The sequence below is a fragment of the Schistocerca cancellata genome, chromosome 3 (genome assembly GCF_023864275.1).
Source record: "Schistocerca cancellata isolate TAMUIC-IGC-003103 chromosome 3, iqSchCanc2.1, whole genome shotgun sequence".
NCBI classification, from domain to species: Eukaryota; Metazoa; Arthropoda; class Insecta; order Orthoptera; family Acrididae; genus Schistocerca; species Schistocerca cancellata.
The window spans coordinates 577,606,971-577,626,031 of record NC_064628.1 but is presented as its reverse complement, the minus strand read 5'-3'; the positions used below and the strand labels follow the sequence as shown (position 1 = coordinate 577,626,031).

The 19,061-nt window shown below is 41.9% G+C and overlaps 1 protein-coding gene across 2 annotated transcripts in view; it reads left to right on the top strand.

Annotated features, from left to right (window-relative positions):
* Window positions 1–2,742: 2,742 nt before the first annotated feature.
* The window catches only part of LOC126176819 (solute carrier family 22 member 7-like), a 147,420-nt gene continuing 131,101 nt past the window's right edge, over window positions 2,743–19,061 (top strand). For both annotated transcript variants that reach the window (XM_049924002.1, XM_049924001.1), the window contains exons 1-2: window positions 2,743–2,818; window positions 3,326–3,579. In XM_049924002.1, coding sequence (XP_049779959.1) covers window positions 2,804–2,818; window positions 3,326–3,579 — 269 coding nt within the window. In that variant the 5' untranslated portion in view covers window positions 2,743–2,803. The remainder of the gene's footprint in view (window positions 2,819–3,325; window positions 3,580–19,061) is intronic.

The window sequence follows — 19,061 nt, the reverse complement described above, 5'->3', positions numbered from 1 at the left end:
ACAGAATGGAGTGGCCTGCGTGTTCTCCAGACCTAACCCTATCGAGCACGTCTGGGATGCTCTCGGTCGACGTATCGTTGCACGTCTTCAAACCCCTATGACACTTCAGGAGCTCCGACAGCCACTGGTGCAAGAATGGGAGGCTGTACCCCATCAGCTCCTCGACTACCTGATCCAGAGTATGCCAACTCGTTGTGTGACCTGTGGACGTGTGCTTGGTGATCATATCCCATATTGATGTCGGGGTACATGCGCAGGAAACAGTTGCGCTTTGTATCACATGTGTTTCGGGACGGTTTTCTCAAGTTATCACCAATGCCGTGGACTTACAGATCTGTATCATGTGTGTTGCCTATGTGCCTATGCTATTAGCGTCGGTTTTGTGTAGTACCACGTTCTGTGGCACCACATTCTGCATTTATCCTTAATTTATGAGCATGATTGTACATGAGACACCTCAACTTGTTTGCATTTGTTTGGGATATTCTCTGGACGACAGATTTGCGATAAATACAAGCTAAGTAAGGGACCTGTGCAGTAAACTACTCTTTGTAAATCCGAATTGGGATTCCATACGGATATAGCTTCTCTATGCCAGGGGTATCTATTACTACGAATATGTCTTCTGTACGGGAGCCTGTGTGATGATCAAACGACAGTTTGTTTGTACGATCCCCCAGCGTGAATGATTCCTTAAACACGAAATTTAGTACTTCAGCTTTCCTTTTGCTATGTTCTGTTATCACACGTCACTGATAAAAGAGTCGGAATTGCTAAGGTCATTGCGGGAAGTGGAAACCTAACAATTGTAACAATTGTTCAGGTTGATTCGTAGAATGTATGAGAGTGGCGATGCACCACCAGACATTCGGAGAAACATCATCCACACAATTCCCAACACTGCGAGAGCTGAGAAGTGAGAGAATTATTGCACAATCGGATTAACAGCTCATGCATCTAAGATTAGGATCAGTTTGACCTTAGGAACGGTAAAGGCACCAAAGAGGCAGTTCCTTGATGTAAACAAGACTAAAGAAAAATCAAGACACGTGCACAGGATTAGTCGACCTGGAAAAAGCGTTCGACAGTGGAAGATGGTACAAAATGTTCAAAATCCTGACAAAAATAGGGGTAAGCTATAGGGAAAGACGGATGATATACCGGGTGACCAAAAAGTCAGTATAAATTTGAAAACTTAATAAACCACGGAAAATGTGGATAGAGAGGTAAAAATTGACACACATGCTTGGAATGACATGGGGTTTTATTAGAACAAAAAAAAAACATATTAGTATTGCTAGACGCGTGAAAAATCTCTTGCGCGCGTCGTTTGGTGATGATCGTGTGATCAGCCGCCACTTTTGTCATGCCTGGCCTCCCAGGTCCCCAGACCTCAGTCCGTGCGATTATTGGCTTTGGGGTTACCTGAAGTGGCAAGTGTATCGTGATTGACCGATTTGTCTATGGATGCTGAAAGACAACATCCGACGCCAATGCCTCACCATAACTCCGGACATGCTTTACAGTGCTGTTCACAATATTATTTCTCGACTACAGCTATTATTGAGGAATGATGGTGGACATATTGAGTATTTCCTGTAAAGAACATCATCTATGCTTTGTCTTACTTTGTTATGCTAATTATTGCTATTCTGATCAGATGAAGCGCAATCTGTCGGACAGTTTTTGAACGTTTGTATTTTTGGTTCTAATAAAACCCCGTGTCATTCCAAGCATGTGTGTCAATTTGTACCTCTCTATCTATATTATTCCATGATTTATTCAGTTTTCAAATTTATACTGACTTTATGATCAACCTGTGGAATACGTAGAATAACCAATAGGAAGACCAAAAAGAAACGCTCGGATTAAAAAGGTTGTAAGACAGAGACGCAGTCTTTTGCTCCTCCTGTTCAGTCAGACATCAAAGAAGCAATGACGAAAATAAAAGAAAGGTTCAAGAGTAGGATTAAAGTTCAAGGGGAACAGATACCAAAGTTAAGATTCGCTGATGAATTTGATATCCTGAATGAAAGTGAAAAAGAATTACAGGATGAGTTGAATGGAATAGTCTAATGAGTATAGAAAATGGGTTGAGAATAAAAAAAATGGTCAAATGGCTCTGAGCACTATGGGACTTAACACCTGTGGTCATCAGTCCCCTAGAACTTAGAACTACTTAAACCTAACTAACCTAAGGACATCACATACATCCATGCCCGAGGCAGGATTCGAACCTGCGACCGTAGCGGTCACGTGGTTCCAGACTGAAGCGCTTAGAACCGCACGGCCACAACGGCCGGCGGTTGAGAATAAATCGGAAAAGGACAAAAGTCACGAGACGAAGCAAAAAATGAGAATAGCGAGAAACTCGACATTAAAACTGGTGATCACGAAATGAGCAAAGTTAGGGAATTCTGCTACCTTGCAGTCAAAATAACCCATGATGGACGAAACAAGGAGAACATAAAAAACAGACTAGCACAGCCAAAGGGAGCTTTTGTGACGAAGGGGAGTCTACTGGTGGGAAACATAGCTCCAAGTTTGTAGAAGAAATTTCTGTGATGCAACGTGTAACTGCAGTCGCCACTACCTTTATCGTAAAGAAAACTCATATCTAACTCGTCTATGTCCGTTTTTGCGTAATTATGGTGCCCTCTTTTCACTGCAAGCTGAGCGATTGCTAAGCACGCTGAGCAGTTAACAGCGATTAGCAAGTATAAACCGTAGGGCCGTGCATAAGTCATACAGTCGTCCTGTGTACAAGACGCTGTGGGCAAAACACCACAAAAAACAACGCGCTATGGCAGACTGCAAGGTAATCAGGCATTGTGGTTCCGTGTTGTGATGATCTAACTGTCGTCAGTGCCGGCATCCGATACAGACGATAACGTTCTTCATATTATAAACAGAGGTGTAAGGTAGAGAAGGGGAACTCAGTTTACTGTCATTACCTGTACTGCTACTACGTTTCCTCTGGTTTTTCCTCTGCGAAAACAACTGTGAGTTACATCTTGAAGGTAGTTTGTCAGATAATGCTCCGCTCTTGTTATATAAATATCAAAATCTGTTATACTAAGACGAACTGATTCAAACAAATGTGTGTCTTAGCTAGAGTTGTATTTCTAAGCGACTATTTCCTGCAAAGATCTGGAACAGGGAACACGTCATTTTTACTTTTTTAAGACTTGGTTTATTTACAAGTACCTCATGCAAAATTTACAAGTACCAACGTCAATCTAATTCTCCTAACAATTTTTAAATCAATATTACAACGGAGCGAGAAACAGCAGTACTAAAATTCTATACTTCTGAATATGTTTAGTTTCAGGATGGAGTTAAATACAACTTGATTAACCAAAACATTAAATTTGAAGATATAATAGAAGAACTTGGAAGTTTTGGAAAGTTCCAAATACGAATGAACATCATCTTCAATGGCATCGCAGTAATATTTTCAACAATGTCTTCATACGCCAGGATAATTGCTCTGACGGTACCTGAACACTGGTGCCATGTCCCAGGAAAGGAAGATGCAAATTTAACTGCGGAAATGTGGAAGAATATTACAATACCAAGGCAAGTAAATAATCTGTAATATTTAGCTAAACGTTTGTATCTAGTATATAGCAAAACGACGGCTGAATAGTATAATATTTTACAATTTTATAATTTTTTGGGGTAAATGAAGTATTCAGGGAGACAATAACACATTAAAATAGCAGAGCGGTAGGCAAAGGTTTGTTGAGTGGGATGAGAAAAGGAGGGTCTCGAATTTACAAGCACATAAGCGTCACTGAACACAGTAAAATGAACAATGAGATTCATTGTCTGCGAAAGTTGTGGCAAGACCGACAAATCCAAGCATGCAAAGGAAAAGAAACGCTGTATTCATTTTTGTTTGAAATACCACATAAAGTGAAATGTTGGTGAACAATATTTTGTTCATGCCATGGATTCAGTAAACATCCAGCGAATTGGACGGGAGAGGGGAAGGCACAACGCAAACTAAATTCAATGTTTAGATGGCTTCCTGAAATATTCGTACTATAAGGCGCTGCCAAAAATACCATGTACGCACATGAATACTTTGTAGGCTTCAGTCTGAACCAATGTCTAAAAATCGTAGTCAATGAAACCATAAAGCATTCTGATCTTCTATTATGTTTTCATCTACAAACGTTAGTTTACGGCTTACGCTAGGAACTCTTCAGGAGGATCTGAATAGAGCAACTGGCTCCCGGCTCCCAACTTCTTTCGGAGGCATCAGTGGCTTGACTTGTACGTCGGTCATTACATCACATTCTGGAAGAAAGCGTCTTGTTTACTAGTGAGAGAACAGTCAAGGCTTTTTCGCTGAGACTTAAGATGTGTGCGTGTGGCCGAAGTTACAGTCTCTCTAAGTCTTTGCTGTAATTACCTACTAACCCTTGGACTCTACAACACGCTGCTTTTAACATTTAGTTAGTGAGGTAGATAGTTCCTTTATTATTCCATGGAACATTTGCACGATCAATCATAATGATGTGGAACCAATCATTTTACATTCATGTTACCAGTTCACGTGAAACGATATTTACGACGTAACCAGTTACTGGTGTTTGTTTTAATACAGATGGGAATTAGTTAATCCTACACACCAATATTTGCGTACAGCATCTATAGTATAGAAGGCATTTTCAAGGAGAAACCTTTCCAGTTTGTTTTCATATTTAACTTTTCTGTACGTAAGCTACTGTGTATCGTTTGGCAAGTGACCAAAAGTCTGTTGGCAGCATTCTTCATCAATTTTTTCAGCTAAAGATTAATGTGGAATAGCGAATGTCATTCCTCTTCTGATTTTTTCATGATGCACTTCATTGTTCCTTCTGAATAGTAGTGGGTTACTTACAAGAAACTTCATAAAAGAATAGATACACTGCGGATCACAAATAAAAAAATATTTATTATTCACAAAAAATATATCTGAGCAATAAAAATTTTCTTCCATGAAGATGGGTTTCCCCAGAGTATTATTTCGTACGACGTTATTCAATGAAAATACGCAGATCATATTACTTAATGAATTCTCTCTCCCCAAGATTTATAATGATTCAAAGTGCAAATGTGAATGAACTGAGATGTTTTAGGAGCTAAAAACTGTGTTTCCTCCAGTTTAAATCCTCATCAAACTGGAAACCTAAAAGTTTTGAAGTATCCATTCCAGTTACACTGTCCTCACTGTGTGTTACCTTCATCATTGGTGAAGTACCTCCAGATGTAGAGAGTTCAGTTAATCGTGATTTAGAGTGACAGAATTTGTAGAAAAGCACTCTTTACTATAAGAACATTACTCATCTTTTCTTATGTTGTTGTGTGTATGTCAGTATTGATTACAATATTGGTATAATCAACAAAAGAATTAACTATGTTTATCGTGTATTACAAGAAAGGTCGTGTACATATATGAGTGCCGGCCGGAGTAGCCGTGCGGCTCTAGGCGCTACTGTCTGGAGCCGAGCGACCACTACGGTCGCAGGTTCGAATCCTGCCTCGGGCATGGATGTGTGTAATGTCCTTAGGTTAGTTAGGTTTAATTAGTTCTAAGTTCTAGGTGACAGATGACCCCAGAAGTTAAGTCGCATAGTGCTCAGAGCCATTTGAACATATACGAGTAACAACAGAGGACCTGCAATAGAGCCTTATGAAACCCAATAAGTTATTTCCCCTATTCAGAAGAGTATCCCATCCTTACAAAGGAAGAATTAGTAAGTATAACATTATGCATTAGGTGTGTTAGATATATCGTCCATTGGTTGGCAGTACCACCAATTCTATAAAACCTCCTAATTCATACAGTCAGACTTCTTAGATAATCATCAGAAAATGTTAGTCGCTGTTCCATTATTGTTTTATGGTAGTAAATTTTGGTGAGCGGTCGTGCGAATAGCATTCTCAGTTGTGCAACTCTTCTGATATGCAAATTTTTTGATTTATAAAGGAATTTGTTGTTGATCAGTTAAGATCTGGAGTTCATCACAATCGCAAATATTTTGGAAAATGATGTCAGTAGTGAAATGGGTCGGTTCTTATTGAAATTTCTCCTATCACCTTTCATATGGCGGGTGAGGGTGTCGTTGTTATCAATGGTATATTGCTATCTGCCCTGAGTTAGTAATGCATGAAATATTTCGCAGTAGACGGCACTTATTTTATGAGGTTCGTCTTTAGTACTCTGTTGAAAACACTGTGGATTCTAAATAAACGTTTATTTTTCAAAGAACATGTAATTTTCTTACTTTTAGGAGGGGAATGTGTGAAACATCCCTATGATTGAAATTGAGTTGAGCTGCATTTTCAGCATTCTGCGATTCTTCTCACTAACTGCTTGTCGATATATTTCTTAGTGCATTTAAGAAATGATTATTAAACATACCTATTACCTGTGACTGACAATTTACAGATCTTCTGCTTAAATCAATAGTGATGCAAAGATGTTATGTGAGCATTTGTCCTCTCTATCACTATATTACATATATCTGTTGTCAGATTTACTAATTTCTCACAAAATGTGGATGTTATTAATACCTTTTCTTAGTAATTTGAATAGTGATTCACTTTCAATTATGGGCCAGTTTAATGGACTTTCTGATTAGTTTGTGAGAAAAGCGGGGTAGAAATAATGATATGAGCATATCACACAACCTATTAAACTTCATGTGAGCATTTGTTTCACTATAAATTTTATCCCATGTCATCTCTTCTGATTTTCAAAAATACCAGTCCTTTTGTCATTAATTATTAAGGCTGATTTACTTTCAGGAGACTCGATTTCATAATGTACTCTCTTATTTATCCTAACTTGTAAACATAAGCAGTGAGAGCATTTGCTACTGGGTCTACAATTATTTTCTTGCTTTGAACGTAATAAAAGGAAACATTATTAGTCACATTTCGACTGTCTTTACCCATCCGCGTTTGAAAAATTACTGAGATCTACTTATAGGATACAAAAAAGGTTATATTTTTTCTGTCAGAAACTTTTCAAAAAATCTAATCTGATAGCGCCACCGAGTATTAACTGCTCATTTTCTGACATATCTCATTGTAAAGAATCCTTATAAAACATAAAAAGTCCAGTGTTTCCCAGTACGAATTTACATAAAAGTCAACGATTTTTCACAGTTAATTCACAAGCAAAAACTTCTATGGGCTGGTCTCTACAATATTCACTTGTTTCAACGTATTCGCATTTTTGTACCATTTTTATGTATCTAACAAGCCCTTCGTTTCCCATATTCATTGTATATGAGTAATATTTTTGAATCTTTCATATATTCCACTCTGAAACTCTCTTTGAATTCTTGCACAGTTTGGGGTATCTTCACTTAGTGGCTCATACTTTAAGTTTCTTTTAGCTCTTTCTTGAAATAATTCTCTGTCATTACAAACATTGGAGCTTGTTCCTCTCTTTACTGGATATCGGTAATGTTTTACACTAATAGTAAACTTGTTACCAAGCAGCAGTTGCCGCTGCAGTGATAACAACAACAATGAAGCATTGTGTCAAAACTAAGTCATTCTACCGTCTAAGGGCGTAACTGTCTGCACACTAGATTGTTTTCGATCTTGTATGAACACATAGTTAGCACCCAGTCATTATCCCTCGTGAATACGTACAGATAACAGTTGGTGAGTGTTTTTGCGGTGCATCTGGAATGTGTAAGTTCAGCGGCTACGTAGCAGTCCTTGCGAATGAACGCAAATTTACTTGATTCCGGTGACGTTCTTTCTTGTTTAATAACGTTGGATACAACAAAGCACTAACTTCACTCCTAATACGAGCTGCGCAAATAAGTCCCAGTCGCGATAACCTCCAGCGGCGCTATCACGACGATCTCGTTAATCCCAGTCGCAGAACTCGTTTGAACTTGCCATGACGTCTACCGATAGAGGCTAAAAGCTAATTCTACAGCTCGTCCGTCGATAGATGCGTGCCTAAAGGCTGGAAAGGTTCACAGTTCACACCAGTACTCAAGAATGGAGATAGAAGTAATTGGCTGTGTAACTGACCCATGTCACTAACATCGATTTGTAGTACGATTTTTGAACTTGTACTGTGTTCGAACGTTATGATTTACCTCGAAGAAAACGATTTACTGACAAATAGCCTACATGGATTTGGAAAACATCGTTTTTGTGAAGCACAACCAGCTTATTATTCTCACGAGTTAATGAGTACTATCGATATGGAATGTCAGTTCAGTCCACACTTTAATACACATGTCAAAAAAAAGTTTGCCATCACCTCGGTTCCTAGAGGTCGGGAACCTGTACAGAAAATTGGAATAGAGATCAACATAAACATCATTTCCGCCCTGTTTACTCCTCATGAAAACCGCACATTGCATGTTCTACCGTCATATAGCGAGACTTTCAGAGGTATCTCTAATATCTAGCAGCACGTCCTCTTGCATTGATGCATGTCTGTATTCGTCTATCCACAAGTTCATCAAGGCACTGGGGGTCCAGATTGTCCCACTCCTCAACGGCCATTCGGCGTAAGTCCGTCAGAGAGATTAGTGGTCACGTCGTCCACAAACAGCCCTTTTCAATCAATCCCAGGCATGTTCGATTGGGTTCATGTCTGGAGAATATGCTGACCACTCTAGACGAGCGAAGTCGTTATTCTGCAGGAAATCATTCACAAGAAGTGCACGATGGGAGCGCGAATAGTCGTCCATGAAGACGAATGCCTCGCGAATATTCTGTTAATATGGTTGCACTGTCGGTTGGAGGACGGCATTCACGTACCGTACAGCCATTACGGCGCCTTCCATGATCCCCAGCGGCGTACGTAGGCCCCACATAATGTCACCCCAAAACAGCAGGGAACCTCCACCTTGCTGCACTCGCTGGACAGTGTGTCTAAGGCGTTCAGCCTTACCGGGTTCCTCCAAGTACGACTCCAACGATTGTCTGGTCGAAGGCATATGCGACACTCATCGCTGAAAAGATGGTGGTGGTGGTTAGTGTTTAACGTCCCGTCGACAACGAGGTCATTAGAGATGGCGCTGAAAAGAACATGATGCCTTTCCTGAACAGTCTATTCAGCATGTTGTACCAACCTGCATGGTGTCATGGTTGCAAAGATGAACCTCGCCATGAACGTAGGGAGTGAAGTTGCGCATCATGCAGCCTATTGCACACAGTTTGAGTTATAAGACGACGTCTCGTGGCTGCACAAAAGGCGTTATTCAACATGGTGGCGTTGCTGTCAGGGTTCCTCAAAGCCATAATCCGTAGGTAGCGTTCATCCACCACAGCAGTTCACTTGGGCGACCTGAGCGAGGCATGTCATCAATAGTTCCTGTCTCTCTGCATCTCCTCCATGTCTGAACAACATTGCTTTGGTTCACTCTGAGCTGCCCTTACTGTGAGCCCTTCATGGCCTAAAGCAACAATGCAGACACGATCGAACAGAGGTACTGAGCATCTAGGCATTGTTGAACTACAGACAACACGGGCTGTGAGTAATGGACCAAAGACGTTTGTGGTGCAGTTTGTTAGTGCAGGTTGCCTACATTATCTATCTACATCTACATTTATACTCCGCAAGCCACCCAACGGTGTGTGGCGGAGGGCACTTTACGTGCCACTGTCATTACCTCCCTTTTCTGTTCTAGTCGCGTATGGTTCGCGGGAAGAACGACTGCCGGAAAGCCTCCATGCATGCTCGAATCTCTCTAATTTTACATTCGTGATCTCCTCGGGAGGTATAAGTAGGGGGAAGCAATATATTCGATACCTAATCCAGAAACGCACCCTCTCGAAACCTGGACAGTAAGCTACACCGCGATGCGGACTGCCTCTCTTGCAGAATCTGCCACTTGAGTTTGCCAAATATCTCTGTAACGCTATCACGCTTACCAAATAACCCTGTGACGAAACGCGCTGCTCTTCTTTGGATCTTCTCTATCTCTTCCGTCAACTTGATCTGGCACAGATCCCACACTGATGAGCAATACTCAAGTATAGGTCGAACGAGTGTTTTGTAAGCGACTTCCCTTCTTGATGGACTACATTTTCTAAGGACTCTCCCAATGACTCTCAACCTGGCAATCGCTTTACCAACAATTAATTTTATATGATCATTCCACTTCAAATCGTTCTACATGCATGCTCCAAGATATTTTACAGAAGTAACTACTACCAGTGTTTGTTCCGCTATCATATAATCATACAATAAAGGATCCTTCTTTCTATGTATTCGCAATACATTACACTTGTCAATGTTAAGGGTCAGTTATCACTCCCTGCACCAAGTGCCTATCCGCTATCATGGGCAGGTATGCACTCAGGGGAAGCCTATTATTCTCCTTTGATTGACAGGTAATTCACCTATTGTTCTCCATTGACTGAGAGATAATTAACCTATTGCTCTCCTTTGACTGGTAGGAACTTAAGCTATTGATCTGCTAAAAGGACTCTTCCTTTTCATTGACAAGTACTTAACCTATTGTTCAGCCAAAAGAATCCGTCCTTTTGACTGACAGGTACTTAACTATTGTTCCTCTGCCCCCTCCTCCTCCCTTCAGCCCCCTCACCCTCTCAGGAAACCTCCCCCCTAGCTGCTACAGGTACACTTTCAGGTCTGAGTTATTGGAATAGCCCCTCTCACGCTTATCAGTTTGATTTACCACTTCTTGAAGTTGATCAATTAATTAATCCCTCCTCCTCTGGTAAACACCCTCCCACCCCCCCACCCCCCTCCCGAAAATTGGCTGAGCTGTCGTGCAGGGGAAGGATCTCATGACAAGAAATTCGAGGGAATATTGTTCATTTATAAAAATTGAGTTTGTGTGGGTTGGATTTCTATTGCTCATCATTCTCTGCTGTTAGGAGAGATGTAGGTCTTGTAAGAAGTAATTACATTGATCGCTTGTCTTTTTTTATTCTGGTCACACAAGGAATACCATCATGAAACTCCTATCATACGTAATTACACTGGCATATCTTTTGATCACAAAGCACACACCGCCTGCCACCCCCATGTCCACTGGACCACACAGAACGCCACTGGACACGCTCCCAGGAATCGGGATGCACAGGCGGCACCCACAAAGTGACGATGCGGCTGTCAGCTGCAGAACGATGCACACGTGTCAGCTGGGGTCCCGCAAGAATGAGGCGGCGGCATCCCATTCATACTTGACACCTGAGGAATACCTGTTGAAATACGTGTTCACCTAGGCACCATTGCTGGTGTGATGACACAAAGCTTTTGTATCCAGTGAGATGTCTGCATGAGAGCTCACCTGCACATGCACAGCTACTCAATGTTATACTGCTGTCACATGTCTATGTAAATAAGAGCCAAGTCCACCTCTCGGAAATAGTAAACTGCTGCAGAATTAATTAACGGTCGATTTTGCAGGAGCTTTAGTGATGTCTCAGCTTGTCAGCATAGAAATTCTGATCCTAACAGGACCTGTTCACGAAAATAACGCAAGATAGCACCAATTGAGTTCTTCCTCGCGATCCTACCAGAACAGCCCATCTGTCACTGAATTTACCCATCTAACTGCTGCTGGTGCCGGCATGCAACCACCATCCACCATTGTTTTCTGCAGACGAGTCTTTCAGTGACAAAACTGTTTTGTACAGATCGCCATATTGCACTGACAGTTAAACCCCACAAAAGTCACCAAATGCTTCCAACGTACTCACCGCGCTGCAATGCAGCGCTATTGGAGGAAATTGGCGCCATAAACGTGTCCGATATCCGCTGCCACAGAAGCACATGTAAGCCAGTCGAGAGGCCAGCCAGCCGTGGATGAGCGTTCACCTCAGGAGGACCTAAGTGGAATTACACCTCTCGTGCAGCACGAATTGGGTTATGGGAGCAGGAGCCACAAGACTGTGTCCACTTACAGGGATATATAACAGACATGTCTAAAATTATATATCTTGTGCTTGAAGAAAACCGCAGACATAGGATGTGGTTAAAACTCTACACTGTGAAAGTGGGAACAGGGTCGAAAACAAGAACAGAGAGGTTGTGAGGTAAAAATTCATTTATTTCTCATCCAACTTAAAGTTATTTTACTTTTTCATAAGTGGACACAGCAACACTATTTTCACACATCTTCTTATTCTTCTTGAGTCGGTGGAGACAAGGACACCTGTAGAATTCCAGGTCTTGAAAAGCAGCAAACTTAAAGATTCGACGCATCCATGAGATCTTCTCCATCCCTTTCACGTAGATGATGGTATCATGTAGTCGAATAATTGAAGCGACGTCACCATATATTTATAGGGTATGTCAGTATGCCAGGATCATCGCAGTGAATTCCATGGTAGAAATGCGTTAACCACTTTGCACCCTTCTGTGTCTTAGCACACTTCACATACTTGAAAGACCTAGGTGATGCAACGTTTCTTGAGAATGTCGCCATTATTCTTGTATTTTCTGTGTTCGCTACAAACACAACCTCTTTAAATATGAAGTTTCTACACTCACCATCATAGAAACCCAGAGCATCTGCAATGATTTTCTCACCTTGAGATGCCATTGTGAAATGCTCTAGGTATAGTGCAGCACATGTTCATTTATACAGCTCATTACACAACGCTGGTGAGTAGGCAGTAGTTGATCACACGGTCATGTAGAACTGGAGCATACATGGCAGTGTGTTCTGGGAAATCTGTCAAAGAATCAAATTCAATTCGCACATCTCTAGGTCCAGACTTAATTATCTCATTCTGTTTTGAGCAGTGTATTTCGATGATTAGTGATAGCTCCTTGTACTTCCCTGGACTGAGTAGACACCTTCCTCCTTCTTCTTCAGCACTTTCAAAGTAAGAAGCACAAATTCTTGCATACATGTTATATGCTAGACTGTACACATTTTCATTCCCCTGCAGGTTTAAACTGTCATAAGGGTAGAATTCTAATTTCAGGTAGTCTTTGGCATTAGTGAACTCACAGTTGTCGAACACATCGGAATCATTTGCTCCATTCCCTCTTCTATTAGTCTGAAACGCAAGTATGATGAATTTAGCTGTCTCCAGCTGCAAAGAGGTTTTAATAACCCATGTCTGTCTGCTCACAGTCGGTAACACTGGGTACTCGAAAACATCCAATGAGCGAAATGTCAGTGACAGAAATGTACCGGAATTCAGGACTTTTTAACGCTTCGAATGCTCCTCATCTGATATGGTGATGTGAGGCATTTTCCATATTATCTTGCTGATTGTGATCATATTCTCCTCTTGAGCTCCTTGAATGCATGAGTTATTGTCCTTTGCACTCCGCACCAGAATTAGTTCCTGTTTAGCATTCATAATAATATGCCTCATGTCCTCGAAGTACCCCTTAATTATTTGTAGAGGTATGAATGCAGTAAATCGCTTGTACTCTGCAACTGTTCTATCCTCTGGATCGTCTGTGGGCCATCCCGCATTTTCGTAAGTATGCAGATCTGTGGTTGATGCTGAGATGTATGTTTCAAGGGTTGATGGTATGCCAACATTGCATGTACGGCCAATCTGAGACCCACTGAGTTCATAGCGTATCTCTTGGAACAGGAATGCTTAAGTGTTACGTGTAAGCTTGGATCCCAGTGTATCGCTGCCGTCGATTTTCTTGAATAACCCCTCTAGATGTATGAAACTCTTGCATGGAAGCGCCAGTCTGCCTTGGTGCTGGATGACAATCCTAATGTCATCGTTCTTGTTAAATGTGGTTGAAGCGTAGGGTTAATGAGAGAAGTATTCCTGACATATAATTCTCTCATCATACTCTACTGGACTGGTTGTACTGAGTGAGGACATCATTTTCTAGGTTTGGAGCCAACTGATTTAAGAAACTTGTAGTTCGCACGTATTACCACTTTGCAGTTTGTATCGAAGTGACATGCTGTGGATTGCCTACACTGGTTTTATACCGTACATCCATCTTGTCTTAGATGTAATCGTACAATGACTTCCTCACCACGAAAGTCTACACGTTGATTATTCTGGTCCACAATACGCAGCTCCAAATAATCCAATATTTGTGATGTCACCGGAAGGTATATTGCAATGGCAGGAGACTAACAATCTTATACCCTGTTGCAACTGAGGGGAAGAATCCGTAAATAGCATGAATTAGACTGCCATTGAGATAGGAGTTCGTTGCAATGTTACATTCAACTCGGATTGCGCTGACGGACAGTTTGTCCGCAGTTTGATCTCACTTGTAAAATTTACTATGATCCTTCCTCAAAACCTGCCCTTTCATGAAACCCAGTAGGCGCTTTATTGAAATTTCTGGTTAAATTCAATCGTTGCATTTAGTTCTTATTTCTGTAGCAGTTTACTATTTCCGAGAGGTGGACTTGGCTCTTATTTACATAGACATGTGACGGCAGTATAACATTGAGTAGCTGTGCATGTGAGGTTGAGCCGTTATGCAGACATCTCACTGGATACAAAAGCTTTGTGTCATCATATCAGCAATGGTGCCTAGGTGAACACGTATTTCGACAGGTATTTCTCAGGTGTCAAGTATGAAAGGGATGCAAGTGCCTCATGCTTGCGGGACCACAACTGACACCTGTGCATGGTTTGGCAGGTGACAGCTGCGTCGTGACTTGGTGGGGGCCACCTGTGCATCCCGATTCCTGGGAGGGTGTACAATGCCGTTCTGTGTGGTCCAGTGGACATGGGTGGCAAGCAGTGCGTGCTTTGTGATCAAAAGATGTGACAGTGTAATTACGTGTGATAGGTGTTTCGTGATGGTATTCCTTGTGTGACCGGGATAAAAAGAAACAAGCAATCCATGTAATTACTTCTTACAAGACCTACATCTTTCCAAACAGCAGAGAATGATGAGCAACAGAAATCCATCCCACACAAACTCAATTTTTATAAATGAACAATATTTCCTCGAATTTCCTGTCATGAGATCCTTCCTCTGCACCACAGAGCAGCCAATTTTCGGGGAGGGAGGATGGGAGGGTGTTTACCAGAGGGGGGAGAAGTTAATTAATTGATCAATTTAAAGAAGTAGTCAATCAACGTGATAAGCGTGAGAGGAGCTATTCCAATAACTCAGACCTGAAAGTGTACCTGTAGCAGCTAGGGGTGAGGTTTCCTGAGAAGTGGGAGGGGGGGTGAAGGTAAGGAGGAGGGGGTAGAGGAAGAATAGTTAAGGACCTGTCAGTCAAAAGGAAGGATTCTTTTAGCTGAACAATAGGTTAAGTACTTGTCAGTCTAAAGGAAGGATCCCCTTAGCAGAACAATAGGTTAAGTACATGTCAATCAAAGGAGAACAATAAGTTATGTACCAATCAATCAAAGAAGAACAATAAGTTTGCCCGTGAATGCGTACCTGCCCCTGATTTTGGCAACCTGCACGAACAAAATGTGTCACACAATTCTGTAGGAGTTGTTTGCTGACCAGTTCCACGATTCACTTCTCGTATCTTCACATCCCACACGTGCTCAATTGGAGACAAATTCAGAGATCATGCTGACCAGGGAAGTTATTGCTCATCTTTCAGATGACGTTGGTTTCATGAGCAGTGTGTGGACGGGCATTATCTTATTGTAACAATACATCATCTTCCTGTTGCAAGAATGACAAAGAACGGCTCTAAGAACGTTCTACAGGCACCAAACGCTGGTTAGTGCCCCTTAGAGAAACACCAAGGATGAACAATAGTTGTAACTTGTCCGTCAGGTGCTGGAAGGCTTCTTGGGGAATGGCAGCCCATTCTCGCTGGAGTACTGCACTGAGGAAAGGTATCGATGTCGGTCGGTGAGGCCTGACACGAAGTCGGCGTTGCAAAACATCCCAAAGGTATTCCATGGAATTCATGTCAGGACTCTGTGCAGGCCAGTCCATTACAAGGATGTTATTGTCGTATAACCACTCCGTCACAGGCCGTACATTATGAACACGTGCTCGATTGTGTTGAAAGATGCAATCACAATTTCCGAATTGCTCTTCAACAGTGGGAAGCAAGAAGGTGCTTAAGACATCGATGTACACCTGTGCTGTGATAGTGCCACGCAAAACAATAAGGGGTGCAAGCCCCCTCCATGAAAACACGTCCACACCATAACACGACCGCCTCCGAATTTTACTGTTGGCACTACACAAGCTATCAGATAACGTTCACCGGGCATTCGCCTTACCCACACCCTGCCATCGGATCACCACATTGTGTACCGTGATTCTTCACTCCACACAAATTCTTTCCACTGTTCAATCGTTCCATGTTTATGCTCCTTACACCAAGCGAGGCGTCGTTTGGCATTTACCGGCATGATGTGTGACTTATGAACAGCTGCTCGACTGTGAAATCCAAGTTTTCTCACTTCCCGCCTGTCATTGTACTTGCAGTGGATCCTGATGCAGTTTGGAATTGCTGAGTGATGGCCTGGATAGATGTGCGGAGCGGATATTCTGCTCTCTCACGATGGCTAATGACTACTGAGGTCGCCGATATAGTGTACATGGCAGTAGGTGGCAACACAATGTACCTAATATGAAAAACGTATGTTTTTGGGGGTGTCCGGATACTTTTGATCAGATGGTGTACTTCGTACGCGCAGTCGACCATCACTTGCGTGCAGGCAGAATCTGCTTTTATCGCTGAAGACCACGGCGCGCCATTCCATCTTCCAAGTGACTCTCTGACGGCACCAGTCGAGCCGTCCACGTCGATGCTGTGGCCTGAGTGGAAGACGGGCCAGAGGTCTGCGTGCCCGTAGTCCCACTGATTATAACCGGCTTGCAACACTTGGGGTTCAGACGTTTGGACTCACAAGCCTTCTTACCTGCGCTGTGGTAGCTGTACGATATGCCACTGGTGCCCTTACAATACGACGATCCAGCCGTGAGTCTGTGCTCTTCTTAGGCTGCGAGAATATTCATGTGATCACTGATACCTGTAACTGACGCAGCCCCCTTCAACTTGGTGATAATTTTCCGAATGAATCACCCCACCACTCTAAAGGCTTTCAGACTCGTTCGGTTGGCTGTGGAAAGCACGAGTGCGTGTCTATGGCAAGGTTTCAACACGTTTGCACCACACGGAGCCTTCTGGCTGTGAGCATTCCCTATTAACGGATAGACACAGCTGGCACTCTGGCAGGTGTGCCCCTACGCTATCTGTTGGCGGACGGACGACGTTGAAACCATAATCATTACATCTTCTACCCCCAGGTAGCATAGGCCGCCATCGAACCAAAATCGACGTCTTCTTTCCAGATGTACTATGTTTTTCCAGCAGTGTTTACGTAAAGCGTTCAATTATCCTTTTTAAGCTGTCCTTCCCGAAAGTGGCTGTTAACAATGGTGGTATACAATTTCAGTTCAGGGTAGCAGAGGTAGTAATATCAGTTTCCGCTCTTACAGCATACGGCATATGAAACATTGAGGTGTATAATTTTCCATTACGATTACAGTTTTCCCAAAATACAAACAAATAAATCACTGTGACAGTTTGCAGGGAAAGGATATTTCAATAGAATGAAAAGTAATTGGAATACAGTCTTGCCCCACCCTACTACGAGAATGCATAAGTACGTTCTTGGAGAGAGAAGCAAGAATAAACGCAATCAAATAGTTATTCATTTGAGGAGTCAGAAGACAAGAACTTGAAAATTACGTTCATTATCACAGACACTAAACTGCATATTTTGGCAATGTGCTAATCTACCTCTTCATACGTTATTCACCATGAGATCCATACTTTTAAGGCCTTTCGATTGGTTTGGTAATGTATCCTTCTCGTTTTCTAAATGATAAAAATAATCCAATTCCATGGTACTGATGTTTCTTTCGAATCTTTGCAGCGACGTTCTTTGTACGTTGTTGCTTTGTATTCGTAAAGCAGGCTACCATTCCTGCTCCCACTGGATCGAGGTTTCCAGAAGGATTTACGAATTGTGTTCGAAATCGAAGTTAACAAGTGAAAAACACTCTAGATCACCCCGAATTTCCATGTTAGTTTACGTAGATACATACTGTAAATAATAGCAAGAGGAAACCTAATTTATCCATTGGCATAGCTCATTCGAACAGCAGCAGAACAAAATTATCAAGATCATCAAATTTAAACCCTCTCATGCGAAAATTATAATGAGTTTCTTTCAGTGATGTATTCGTTATTTCTCTGTCCTTACAAATTTTTCCACAACGTTTCGTTATCCTATGGTCACTCATTTTTTTCTTTGGGCTCATTCAAGTAGCGAAATTTTAATTATGACCACCCTGTACTACAGAAAGGAACTAATAAGATACAGCATTTTCAGCAAAATTGGAACTGATTACGAAATCAGCTACCGTTTTAGAAAGAGAGCACTTTACAACTATGTAGATATGGCGTTGGTTCAGGAAACTTTCCGTCATTGACATAGTCGTGGCTGAGATTGACAACTCAGAACGTAAAAGATGAAAGAAGAGGTAGCTTGAGACGACCTTCTTGGAATGTTACAGAGCCTTAGTTAAGGCAATGGCAAGAAAAAAACGTTTTTGTTTCTGTAATCCTTCATGGCAAATGATTCACATGGCTCTGAGCACTATGGGACTTAACATCTGAGGTCATCAGTCCCCTAGAACTTGGAACTACTTAAACCTAACTAACCTAAGGACATCACACACATCCATGCCCAAAGCATGATTCGAACCTGCGACCGTAGCAGCAGCGCGGTTCCGGATTGAAGGCCCTAGAACCGCTCGGCCACAGCGGCCGGCCTGCAATAGTCATACAATTAGTTTTTTCTTGTGAATCCACAAAGTGATTTATCACTCCGTGGAGTCGATGATTTAGTCTATTATCCATTATATCTCCACATTTTTGTGGTATTCCTCATATTCTAGTCGTGTATCACACAAAATGTAGATAAAGTCCGTTTGTGATCAACAGTGTGTGGTACGAATCACTTACACGATGGGACACTAAGGGCGAGATTTTGGTCTTTCTGGGGGGTAGAGCTATGAATTACGCTAACTCTATAATTATATCGCTTTTCATGAGGTTAATTAAAGCAATTCATTAATTTAATTGTAGCTTCACATTATTACA